The 13,255-nt window shown below is 49.4% G+C and overlaps 1 protein-coding gene across 7 annotated transcripts in view; it reads left to right on the forward strand.

Annotated features, from left to right (window-relative positions):
- The window catches only part of SAMD4B (sterile alpha motif domain containing 4B), a 37,090-nt gene that overhangs the window by 14,722 nt on the left and 9,113 nt on the right, over window positions 1-13,255 (forward strand). For all 7 annotated transcript variants that reach the window (XM_033430974.2, XM_049702730.1, XM_033430977.2 and 4 more), the window contains one exon: window positions 8,641-9,111. In XM_033430974.2, coding sequence (XP_033286865.1) covers window positions 8,641-9,111 — 471 coding nt within the window. The remainder of the gene's footprint in view (window positions 1-8,640; window positions 9,112-13,255) is intronic.

The raw sequence follows: 13,255 nt of genomic DNA on the forward strand, positions 1-13,255 counted from the left end.
CAAACTTTCCCATGTTCTTCCTCAGGATAACAGTTCACATTGAGTCCCTACAACAAGCCAAGTACTGGTTTTACTTGTATAGTAACTTTGAAAACTGTTCTTTGGTGGCTCTAGAGTCAGACTGTCGAGGTTTAAATCCCAGTTGTGTCACTTGCTGTATAATCAAGTAACTTCACCTTTCTGAGCCTTGGTTTCCTCTTCTTTAAAATCAAGATGATAACTGTGCTACTAGGTTAGTTACGACCCCTCTGAGAACAGTGCCTGGCATGTACTAAACACTCAATAAATGTTAACTGTTATTTTTATTGTCAGTAACTCATTTAGTCCACGCAGCAACCTCATGAGATAGGTAATGTTGTTGTCTCCATTTTATAGGTGAGGAAATCAGCATGGGCTGCTAGGATTGGGATTTGGGGACCCCCAGAGCTGCTTCCTTCCTCTTCTCAGGCCTACCCGTCTTAGCAGCAGTCACCTTCATTTTTCTGAGTTTTTATGTACAATTCACAGAAGCACCATGGCTGTAGGGGAAGACAGTTCCTCAGGCCAGGAATCATCAGCTTAAGTCCCTGTCTCGCAGACAGTGGGCAGCAGGAACCCAGCTTGGCTCCAGCAAGCCCAGACCTCAGCTATTTCACAGCCCTCCCATCCTCCCCGCCAGGGAGGGTTCCCCTCTGCTCTAGCACCAGGGCAAGCATTCTGGGGTTGTGGTATGGCTCTGCCCCTAGAGTGGGGGCTCCTTTGGGGCAGGCCAGTGTCTTAAGAAGCTTGGTCACACATCCCCACCACCCCATCCTGAGCAGGGAGTTGGGTGAGCACTGGGTGCCAATCCTGACTGTATATCAGAATCACACCCGTGCTTACTGCTGTTTATTTATTAGAGCATTTTTAGTTTTTGCTTTTGTTTTCAAAATTTGTGGTAAAATCAAACCATATGAAAGGTAAAAAGTGAGGTCCCCTTCCAGACTTCCACGTTCCCAATCTGTGTATGTTTTATGAGATATTCTGTGCATGTATGCGCACATACAAGTTCTCCCTCCAGCTTTTTCATTGTTTTGATTGTTTTAGCACAAAGAACATTGCACATATTAACCAATTTGCTTTTTTCACTTAACAGTATTACTTGAAGATCATTCCTTATTCAGCACATACGTGTATACCTCATTGTTGTTAATGGCTGCTTGATTGTAAGAATAGTAAGGTAACAGAGCCTGACCTGTGTATCAGGCAGTGCTTTACTACCTTTATTACTCGTAACCCTCACAACAGCTCTGTAAGGAAGGTCTTTTAACTCCCCCATTTACAAACAAGACTGAGGTCTGCAGAGATTAGTGGCTTGCCCTGGGTTGTACAACTGGTCAGAGGTGGAGCTGGAATTTGACTTTAAATTTCTTCCTCTTGATCAGTAGGCTCTACTGCATGGTATGTTTTGTCTTACTCTTATAAGCAGTGCTGTAATGAGTACCCTTTAAGCATCTCTAGGATAAATTTCTAGAATTCTGTGGGACTGCTAGTTTGAAGTTATGTACGTTTAAAATATTTGTTGTTACCACATTGCCCTTGAAAGACATGGTACACTTTATACCATGGTATACTTTATGCCTGAGACCCATCTCAGACCGTTTACATTAAGATATTGTGGTTAATGCCTGTCCTTGAGAACTGCTGTGGAATGAGTTGACTAGTGAATGAATATGTGAATCAAGGTCTTTAACCATAGCCCCATGTCAGGTGGTGAGAGGAAAACAAGTTGGTACTTAGGTGGATGGAGAGTTAGGGAAAACTTAAAATGAGGGAAGAGAGGGAGGGCCATGGTGTGTTCCAGAGTCAGCAGGAAGCCTGCCAGGATTAGAGCAGAGCATGACTGGAGAGAGAAGTGATCACAGAGGTAAATCCTGTGGGGCCTTGAAGGCCTCTTCCTAATAGACATGGGGACTCCAAGACTGTGTCTCCTGTCGCCCTCCCAACCTCAGGTAGAGCAGCTGCCCTGCCTTATTTGTGAAGGAAGGAGCTGCTTCCTGGGCTTGGAGGCCTGCATCCTTTTGGAGGGCTTGGAGGAGCTCTGCATCCTCTGTTCATTACGGCTTTCCCATCCCACTGTGTTTCCCAAATTTGCATCATCAGAATCACCTGATGGGGGAGAATGTGACCTAAAATCCAGATTTCTGGGCCCCTAACCCAGACCCACTCAATTAGAGTCGTGAGAGGATAGGCCTGGTAGTGGGTACCCAAGTTCTCTTGCTGACCAGGCAGTTTGAGAGATGATGCTTTACTGATGATTCATTTGTCATGGGACATGAGAATAGGAATCAGGACACCCAGGAGTTCTAGATCAAGCTCTGCCACTAACACCTTTTGTGACATGGGCCAGCCCCATCCCTCTTGGGCCTGAGGATTCACTAGACAGTATGGGGATTGTTCTAGATACTCTCCAAGTACATCAGTAGCCCTTAGTATTTTATGGGGTGGGCCCCTCAGCGAACCTGTCCCTCCTTCCCACCAAGATGCACACTTACCCCACAAACCAAATCTTCAGTTCAGTTGGTCTACCAATTCTGGATAAGGGTTGCCTATAACAGGGTCTGAAGCTCTTCTTCAGCTTTTCAGATCCCATCAGGCCAGGAGGGCCAAACAGTGAGGCAGATCCTCTGCCTTTTTCTGGGTTTATACTCCATGTCCCACCCATCCAATCCTGCTACTTCCTTCAGTTCTCCCAGGGAGACCCTGGGTTCAGGTTTGGGTCAGAGCTGCCTACCCACCCATCTCCTTCTCAGAAAGGGCCAGGGAATGCAGAGAGCTCAATCTCGGTGAGTGGGTTCCAATGCTGGCTTCATGTCAGAGTCACTTTATAAAAAGAACCTGAGGCCTCGGTCCTATCTCCAGAGACTTTGGTGTTTTTTAAGCTCCCTACTTGGCCCTTGTGTGCATCCAGTGGAGAACTACTAGTTTTGATGCTGACACTTGATTCTGGGTGGGCCCAGGAAGATGGTGAAGGTACTGTCACATGACCTACTGGGAGTGGAGAGAAGAGGGGCATGGAAGAGGCTCTGGTCTGGGCTGTGTCCCTTCATCTCAAGCAGCTAGGAGGGTGTAGGGAAGTCCCCCAGCCCGGGCAGCCAGCATTGGTTTCATGGAAGCAGAGTCTGAGATAAAACCTGGGAACAGAAAAGGAACACCCAAGGGTCTCTGGAACAGGGAAGGAGAAGCCCCAGGTTTCCCCTTGTCATTATCCCTGTTCCTTCTCTCAGTGCTGTCTTCTCTGCCTGCTTGGAGCTATTACAGTAATCCTACAACCCACCCCACTTCCCATGCTGACTCGGACCAGAAGGGTGGGGCTGGGGAAGCTGAAATCTCCTTCCCTCCCTGGTCCTATAGCTTCCTGGGCCACATTTCCTGCATTTCTTCCCTCCGCCTGTCCTCTGAGTCAGAGTCCCCCTATCCAGCAGGTTTAAGCCCTGCCCTCTCTGGCTCATCGAATCTGGGTGGGGAAACCGAGGTCAGGAAGGGGCTGTGGGTGAGTGAGTCACCCAAGCTCAACTCTAATGCCTCCACCCTCCCCTTTCAAGCTCTACTAACACAGTTCATCAAACAAAAATGTGAACCCCCTTGCCCTCCCCTATGTTTGTGTGAGATGGGATGAAGCATAGAGGGGCATGTTTGGAGCCAAAACGCATCCCCTCTGGCTGGTGCCTCAGGCTGCCACGATTGTTGCAACAGCCCAGCATGTAAAAATGGATTTGCTCTTATGGCAGTCTCCAAGATATATTTGGCTCCTGTGATTTGCCAGCAACCAGGGTCATGACCTACTTAGCTCTGGTCACCTGGCCAAGGAGAGCACTCATATGCAGTCTCCCTCATCCTTTCTGGAGTCCAGGTTTGCAGCTTGGTGAACAGCAGTCATTGACATCACAGCATTCCCCAGTGCCCTCCCCCACCTCCAGAATTTCATCATTGCTTGTTGTGCCTCTAGCTCAGAGGAACCAGAGACGTGTCTGTTTTTGGTAAATAACTGCATGAAATTCCCCACCTCTGTGGGGGATCTGAAGGGGGAGACCAGATGTGCCCTCCTGTGTGAATTGCTCCCTCCAGCCCTGAAATAGCGTAGGCTTTAGATCTTCAACCATCAGCAATGACAATAATAGTTGAAATGCATGGAGCACTTAACACAGATCAGGTGCTTTGCACGATTGTCTCATTGAATCTTTACAATAACCCTGTGATGTAGGGGCTTTTAACTACCCCCATTGTACAGAAGAGGAAACCAAGGCTCAGAGAGGTTTAAAGGACTGGCCCACAGTTATGTTGACCTAGTCTTAGAGGCAGAGCTAGATTTCGAATCCAGGCAAGTTTGCCAGTTGAACTTGTACTCTTTACTCAGTATACTCTGCTAGGACATGAGACAGAGAGACCTGAGGTCAAGGGATCCTAGACAGGGCACATTATACACACACACACACCACTACCTTCCAGGGGACCATCAGGGTTCAGCTGTGCAGGTATTCATTGGGCCTCTGCTGTGCCTCAACTCTGGGCCAGACTTTTCTGCCCTGGGCAGGAAACTAGAAGTTCCATCCCTACCTATCATCTGCAGCCCCTGCTGGGCTCACCCCAAGGGGCCTGAGGCTGTGCAGATTCCTTGGACCAGTTCCAGTTCTCTCTGATGCTTTCCAGTCATGGGAGGCCCACCCTTCCCAGTTCACCGCTGTGCAGACACATGAACACACATTTCCCTAGGGTCAGCCTCCATTCTTCCAAAACCACTCTCCCCTTTCACTGCAGTAGAACAAGGTCCTTCATTGAGCCCAACCCTTGGGGCTCTTCTGTCATGTCCCCTGGCAGTACCAGAGGAGAAGCTGTGTCCCTTAGCCCTGGCAGTACTCTGGGGTGGGGGAGGGACTAGACAAGGCTTCTCTCTGTCCCAGATGCCTCTGGCTACCCTGCAAGGCCTGAACAACAGCGATTGAGAGCATCAGGGTAGGGCTAAAGGGGTAGGCCAACTCTGCTGGAGGAGAAGGGAGAAAAACACCAATCATTGAGTCACATACTGAGTGCTTACTATGGGCAGACTCTGTCAGGTGCTTTATATTCATTGTCTCCCTAAATCCTCTCAACAGCCCTGTAATCCCTCTTTTACAGAGGAGGAGGCATATTGCCCAGGCAACTGTACCACACCTGGGATGCAAGTCCGTAACTTTCTGTCCCTAATCTTCAGTCACTATATTTCTTCTTCCTTCTCATCAAAAACTAAAAACTCAGGGGCTTCCCTGGTGGCGCAGTGGTTGAGAGTCCGCCTGCCGATGCAGGGGACACGGGTTTGTGCCCCGGTCCGGGAAGATCCCACATGCTGCGGGGCGGCTGGGCCCGTGAGCCATGGCCACTGAGCCTGCGTGTCCGGAGCCTGTGCTCCGCAACGGGAGAGGCCACAACAGTGAAAGGCCCGTGTACCGCAAAAAAAAAAAAAAAAAACTAAAAACTCAGGGACTAAGTCAGGAAAATGGAGTACCAGGGAGGTCCTTCCCATGTGATCCAGTGCCAGATGGAGGTGGGAGAGCTCAAAAGGTGAAGACTCCCTGAAGTCAGGAAGGCTTATCCCACCTTGGAAAGATCTTTAGATATGGAGCTGACCTGAGAGATAGCTTCATGGTCATGGGGAGCTAGTTCAGAAGATGGATGGAGGGGATGAGGTTTCCTAGCCTTGTGTGGCAGGTCCTGAAAGGGATCTTGAAAGCCAGGGACAGGGGGAAGAAGAAGATAGGCAGCATTGGAGAGATAGTAGAGGGTTGTGGGTAAAAGTTCCTCCCAGTTTTCGAGGCAGAGGGACCTGGGTTCAGATCTTGGCTCTGTCACCTTGGACATCACCTTCCCAAATGTATTTTCTCATCTACAAGATGGGGGTGCTAAAACAAGAGTTGAGGTGAGGATGAAAGACAGTCATGTTCTTAGCATGTGTCTGGCTCAGAATAAATGGTCAGTAAATATCCATTATTACTATTATTGTGTAGTATTACTCTTCGTTCTGTTTTGGCCAGTACTGTGGGCATAACATGACTCTGAATAAAGGGATGAACCCTTGAACACTTTAACAGGGGTTCTCTAGGAAGCTTGGGTCAGAGAGGCGCAGGCAAGAAAATGTGCACTTATACGGCCAGGAGTTGAGAGGTGTATGTGTTTCATTTTCTTAGAGCTACAAATGTAAGAATTAGTTATGTGAATTCCCAAGCCATAGATTTCCAGACAGGTCATTAAGGGAAAGAAATGTGTGAAAAAAGTATTTCTCAGGTTTTTATGCAAGGCTTCCAGTGGCCAGGTGTCTGGTCTGTAGTGTGGCCAAAGGAGACCAGAGGTCCTTGGAATATTAAGCCTTAAGGAAATTGGGTTGAGACACCATCAGAGGCAGAGGGATCCAGATCAGGGCTCACTTGAAATCCAGATGGCTAGAATTCTGAGGCCCTCCTTCTATACATGCCCATTCCCAGCCTCTCTGTTTCCTGGTCCGGCAGTTGGCTTATGCCTTGAGAATCTCTGTGGGTATTCAAAAGGAGGGAGCCCCTGTAAGTTATAATAACCATGGTGTTAGAAATGACAGCTGATGTTTACTGAGGACTTACTTTGTGCCTTCCTTTGTGCTTTGGTCTCAATTCATAGCAACCATGCCAGGTAGGAATGATTGTGAGCCCCACTTTATGGACAGAGAAAGTAGAGCTCAGTGAGGTGATCACATTTACATCAGTAAGTAGGAGAGGAGGGACATAAGCCACATCACTGCCTGTTCTTTTTCATCACCCACCCCTCTGGGGTCCTAGCTCTGTTTGGTTAGAACCAGCTCCTTTGTCCCTTTCCAAGACCTCACCAATATCCCAGTAACTCAACTCTCAGAACTTCCTTGTTAGGTGTTTGAAAATCATTACCGTGGCTATAGATATGAGCTCAGTTGCCCAAGAGTGAGGGCAGAGTTGGTCCCAGTCTTTGATCATTGTCTCTTTTCTCAAGTATTGGTATACTTTGTCCCTTTCCCTTGCCCCATCAGCATTACCTGCCATCCTCCACTCCATTGAGCTAGTCATGGAAGTGGTAACAAGGTTTTCAAGGAGGACAGTCAGTCCTGTAACAGTTCCTTCCTGAGACGACCTTTTTTTTTTTAAATATTTATTTATTTATCCATTCATTCATTCATGCTGTGTCGGGTCTTAGTTGCGGCATGAGGAACCTTTAGTTGCAGCATCCAGGCCCTTAGTTGCGGCATGCATGTGGGATCTAGTTCCCCGACCAGGGATCGAACCCGGGCCCCCTGCATTGGGAGCGTGGAGTTTTACCCACTGGACCACCAGGGAGTACCGAGGCCTCCTTTATGTGGCTAGCTTGGGGCCTTATTCTTGGGGTGCTCACTTCTGGGTAGAGAGAGGAAGCCTCACTCATCTTCACAGGACAGACAGGCCCTCAGACGATGGGATGGGAAGGAGACATCACCAGATCACCAGGGCATGGAGTAGCCACAGAAGGCTTCCTGGAGAAGGGCAGGTGTAGGCAATCCCTAAAAGAAGTAGAATTTGGATAGGAGGAAGGAGACTGTTGCAGGCTAAAGCGTTGAATCTCAGCCTGAGTATGGAAGCTTGGATGAATATGGCATGGAGAGAGCCCCAGGGAGGATGGGGATATCCTAAACCAAGTTTTTATCTGGAGGAATAGGAGGTGGGGGAGTGCCCTGGAAATGAAGGTGATGTTGGGCTAGGAGCTCTTGAGCTTGAGTCCATTGGTGCTGGTTGCCATTATAAGCTCCTGGTCAGGAACATGATATCCTGGTGTGCTTTAGGAAGATCACTCCATCTGGGTGTATGGGATGAATTGGAAGGGGAGAATCTAGAGGCTGAGTCCAGTTTAAAAAGCAACAGTAAGCATTTATTAACTATGTTCTATATGCCAGGCCACTTTCCATTCTTTCTTAGCTTCTTGAATCTCAGAGCAACACTGTGAATTGGGTACTGTAATTATCTTCAGAATTTTTCAGGTGAGGAAATCAGTGCTCTGTGAGGTTCAAGTGACAGAGGTCCAGCTAGTGAGTTGGGGAGTCCAGACCATCTGATTCCAGAGCCCAAGGTTTTTTTGTTTTGTTTTGTTTTGTTTTGTTTGGCCAAGCCATATGGCATGTGAGATCTTAGTTTCCAGACCAGGGATTGAACCTGTACCCCCTGCAGTGGAGGTGTGGAGTCCTAACCACTGGACTGCTAGGGAATTCCTGAGCCCAAGCTTTTAACCACTGTATTCCATTGTCCTCCAAGTCAGGAAAGAGGGTGTTTTGATAGTCAGGGGAAAGCAGGTACAGGCCATGAAGATAAAGAGTCGGGATACAGCAAGAAGAGCAGGCCTGGGGGCAGCAGGAGGGGCTCAGATTCCAAAGTAGCAAGTTTGGCTTATTAGGAGTCAAAGCAGGTTTCTGAGAGTGGGAGTGATGGAACCAGAAAAAAAATTACTCTGGAAGCAGGCTGAGTGTGTTAGATATCACCTGTATGAGGGACAAGGTCGGAGTCATGAAAGGAGAAGGGAAATGAGATTGGAGCTGAGGGAGCAGGCTATAGGCACCTCTCCTGGTTTTATGGGAGTCCCCCACCCTGGCTCCCCTGACATTCCCTCTTGTCCCCTCTGCAGCCATCGTCAGCCAGTGGCAGCAGGAGTCCAAAGAGAAGGTGGTGTCCCTCCTGCTGTCCCACCTACCCCTGCTTCAGCCAGGCAACACAGAGGCCAAGTCGGAGTACATGAGGCTGCTGCAGAAAGTGCTGGCCTACTCGATTGAGAGCAATGCCTTCATCGAGGAGAGCCGCCAGCTGCTCTCCTATGCCCTCATCCACCCGGCCACCACTCTGGAGGACCGCAATGCGCTGGCCCTCTGGCTGAGTCACTTGGAAGAGCGGCTAGCTAGCGGCTTCCGCACCCGGCCTGAGCCCACCTACCACTCACGCCAGGGCTCGGATGAGTGGGGTGGCCCTGCAGAGCTGGGCCCTGGGGAGGCAGGACCATGCTGGCAGGACAAGCCACCCCGGGAAAATGGACACGTGCCCTTCCACCCACCCAGCTCAGTGCCGCCAGCCATCAACAGTATTGGGAGCAACGCAAACGCAGGTGAGGAGGTGGGAGTCCGGGAGGCCATGCCTACTTGAAAAGGGTCGGACCGGGCTCTCTCTTCACTCGCTCTGTGTCCCTGGGCAAGTCACATAACCTCTCTGGGCCTCAGCTTTATGAGACAGTGCAGAGGTTGTGAACTGGCATTCCCAGAGCCATTTCTGACCTGCAGACATGTTTTATTGAGCTCAAACTCAACAAAACTTCGGTTTTTGTTTTGTTATGTTTTTAAATAAATTTGGTGATGTAAGGAATTGGGAATTTTCTCCTAAAAATCTGGATTTTCAGCTTCTCTTGAAAAGTCAAAAGATCTGGCAACTCAAGGCCTGTATTCCTGGTGGCAACCGTAAGATGGAGTTGAATATTGGTCACCACCTTCTGACCCTGCACATGTGTCCCAGTCGGCCTCTGCCCCTACCATCCCACTTTGGGCATGTGTGATAACTGCCTGACTTCAGTTATAGACCATCATAATTTGAGGTCCCTTCCAGCCCAGACATTCTGAATTTTTGTATCTGGCTCCAGCCTACAGACTCATTTCTGAGAAATGTATGTTTGTAAGCCTGTTCATATTAGGTGTAACTCATGCTGCAAGGCATTAGTAATAGTAGGTAACATTGTTGAGCATTGACTGTGCTAGGTACTCTTTTATAGGCACTTTTCAGGCATGATCTCGTTTAATCCTCATCACAACAATATCATTAGCCCCATTCTGCAGATGAAGGCACTGAGACTCAAAGAGACGAAGTCTTGTATTCAAGGTCACAGAACAAGTGGTGGAACTGGCCAGGGTTTAGACCCAGGCAGTCTGATACCAGAGCTTGCATCTGACCACTGTGCCATCCTTCAACTAAGTGGCTTCTTAGCAAGCACCCGCAGAGGCTGGGGTCAGCGGGAGGAGCTGGTATTCCAGTGAGTTTTTGAAATATTAGTTGAACAGTATAAGGGAGAATGGCGTTTCCAAGGATTGATGAGGTGACAGGACCTGACTCAAAGCAAGAAGTTTCCAAATTTAACCTCAAGGTGGCCGGCCCCTTTTTGCAGGCACTGGGTAAAGCAGGCCAGGAGAGGGTGGCAGTGAAATGTTACCTGTGCCAGTGGGTGGGGTGAACCCTGGGTCTTCATTGCCCAGCTGTGTGGCACCTGTTACATATCAGTTACCCCTGAGCCTCTTTCTTCCCCAGCTGAATATGGATATCCTGGTCACCTGCCTCCTTCCAAGATGCTGGCAAGAATCAGGGAAGATAGAGGGGTAGAAGGGTACTTCCGGGAACTCTAGCAACCCAAGGTGTCTTGGACCTTGTTTTCTAGTCTCAGAGCATGACAGTTTCTGGGTCCATGTTGGGAGGGTATATTAATAATCGTAATTCTAGCTAAAATATATTCAGTGTTTAGTCTTTGCCAAGAGCTGTTCTGAGAAGTTTATACTTATAAATTCATTGGCTGAGGCACAGAGGAGTCACTTGCCCAAGGTGGTGTAGCCAGAATTTCAGTCGAGGCAGTCTGGCTCCTCAGCTTATATTCTTTGTTACTGTGCTACACTGCCCCCACCTAAAAGTGACCCTCCCGAAGATGCTCATCAAGGGGAGGGGTCACCCATGCAGGGTGCCCATACAGTCCTTCCTCCCCACGATGGGGACAGCAGCTTTAGAGGACCAAGCTGGAACAATGTTGAATAGGGGATTTGAACCAGAAGAGGAATTGGGCATTCCAGGTACAGGGCACAGCATGAATTGAAGGTATAGGGGTGTCAGATTGGAGGGGACAGTATGCAGACAGGTCTGGCTAGGATGGAGAAGTGCGAGGATTTAAATGAGTAATAGCAGTAGCAAATATTCATGTTTACCCTGTGCCAGAGACTTCACATGGAAGTGGAGACAGAGGGGGAAGATGAAGTGACTTGCTCAGGATCATGAAGTTAATAGATGGCAGAGCCAGAATTTGAACGCAGGTCTGTCTTGACTCTCAGATCTCAGTATGTTAGGGCCACATTCAGAGGGGGCCTTGAAGGCTAGGATGAAGCTTTTCAATTTCAATTTCAAGCAGTTGCAGGAAACAGGAAGCCATTAAACTATTTTTGAGTGGGGAGCAAGGATTGGCCTGTAAGGGCAGGCAGGGTGGGTTTGGGGTGCTGCCAAGGACAGGCCAGGGCTTCTTGGAGAGTGTGAGGCCCTGGATGTCTGGCCGGCATTCCTGTTTTTATGGTTCTCATGCTGTGGCCAGCCTCCACCCCAGTGTGGGTCCAAAAAGGGCTCCTCAGGAACTGCACAATCGTTCCAATGAGGATAATTTCCAGCCCTCTCAGCCTCGCCTTCCCGCTTCTTGGTTGAGAAGGGAGGAAGGAGGAAGCCAGGAACACCAAGACAGGCAAAAAAAAAAGGCCTGTGTTAAGGGTTACCCAGCCCCCCCAGGGCCCAGAGGGTGACATCTTCTAGGAGTCCAGAGGCTTGGAGGAGCCCCTTGCAGAGAACCCCAGAAGTCACAGATAGGGGGAGGAGGCTAGCCTTAGTGGGTGGGATCAATGCGCTGCCCTCTTCCTCAGGTGACTTCCTGGCTAGGATCATAGATAACTGTCACAGATGAGGGAAGGTGCTTTGGGGACCTGTACCAGGCTGGTTGTCCTTCTGAGGCTGGGTGTCAGTGTAGCACTGGCAGGAATCCCAGCCTTTCCATCAGAAACAAGGCTGGGGTTCTTCTGTCTCTGCCTCCCAACTCTTTGTGGGAATTGGGGCAAAGGACTTCAGTTCCCCAGGCCTTGATGTTCTCACCTACCCAGGGTGAGGCTTTTGGCTTTGTTTCCTTTTCTTTTTTTGACTTGGGATACTTCTAGATTTCCTGTGTCAAGTTCAGAGGCCCCCTTAGCACCCTTAGGATGGTGGGTGCCCTCCTTTTGGACTTAGTGAAACTTTGAAAATTCCTGTGTATCTTGCCCTGACCTGGAGGTACAGAAATGATTGGGCAGGCTTGCAGCCATCCTATAGAAGCCCAGAGTCCAGTGTGAGGCAGGCTAGTGAAGGGGGCAGTAAGTGCTGGACTTGAGGTAGCACAGGGCCCAGGGAACGCAGAGGAAGGAGTCACAGAAGAGGGAACACTTGAGCCAGGAGTGAAGGCTGAAGTGGCTGGCAGATAAGGGTGGACGAGCGGTGAGCTAGGGGGAGGGAATAGCACTTGTAAAGGTCTGGAAGCTCATGGGAACCTGCCCTGTCCTTAGAATGGTTAAAAATCAAGTTGGATCCTTTTTCTCACCTCAGGAATGGGATGGATGGAGGATGTGAAACATCCTGTGGATGAGGGCCTGGATTCACCCTGATTTGGGCTCAGTATAGGAAAAATCTTTGGGAGGTGGTGAAGCCCAATAACAGAGATGTTGAGGAAGCAGTTTATGTACTTCATTCACTTACTTTGCAAGTAGTTGTGAAGAACCTCCTCTAGTCGAGGCCCCATTGTAATTACTGAGGATACAATGATGTTTAAGACAGGACAGGGCCCTGCTGTCAGAGGTCCTGTAGGAGGGGCGTACAGTTAATAAGCAAGTGAACAAATAACTAGATAAGGTCATTTTAAGCTGTGATAGGTGCTGTAAGAAAGATAAGGCAGCGGGGCTTCCCTGGTGGCGCAGTGGTTGAGAGTCCGCCTGCCGATTCAGGGAACACGGGTTCGTGCCCCGGTCCGGGAGGATCCCACATGCCGCGGAGCCTGCGCGTCCAGAGCCTGTGCTCCGCAACGGGAGAGGCCACAACAGTGAGAGGCCCGAGTACCGCCAAAAAAAAAAAAAAAGATAAGGCAGAGTGATATGATAGGGGGTTGGTGGGGGACAGCTACTGCTGACTGAGGGTTCAGGGAAAGCCTCAGAAGAGGTGATTGTTTGAGATGAGACCTGGGGGAGCCAACTGCTAAGATCAGGAGAACAAGAAGAGCGAGCAAGCACAGAAGTCCTGAGGCTGGAACAAGCCTGACTGTTCCAGGAACAAATTGGGGCGGGTGTGCGGCAAAGGCTAGAAGGGCTTGAACCAAAGGGGCGAGTCATGAGAAGTCAGAGGTGAGCAGGGCCCAGATGCTGCAGGGCCTTGTAGGTGTCAGGGGAGGAGTTTGAATTTTATTCTCAGTGCAAAGGGAAGCTACAGGTAAGATTTAATAGGGGACT

The sequence above is a fragment of the Orcinus orca genome, chromosome 20 (genome assembly GCF_937001465.1).
Source record: "Orcinus orca chromosome 20, mOrcOrc1.1, whole genome shotgun sequence".
NCBI classification, from domain to species: Eukaryota; Metazoa; Chordata; class Mammalia; order Artiodactyla; family Delphinidae; genus Orcinus; species Orcinus orca.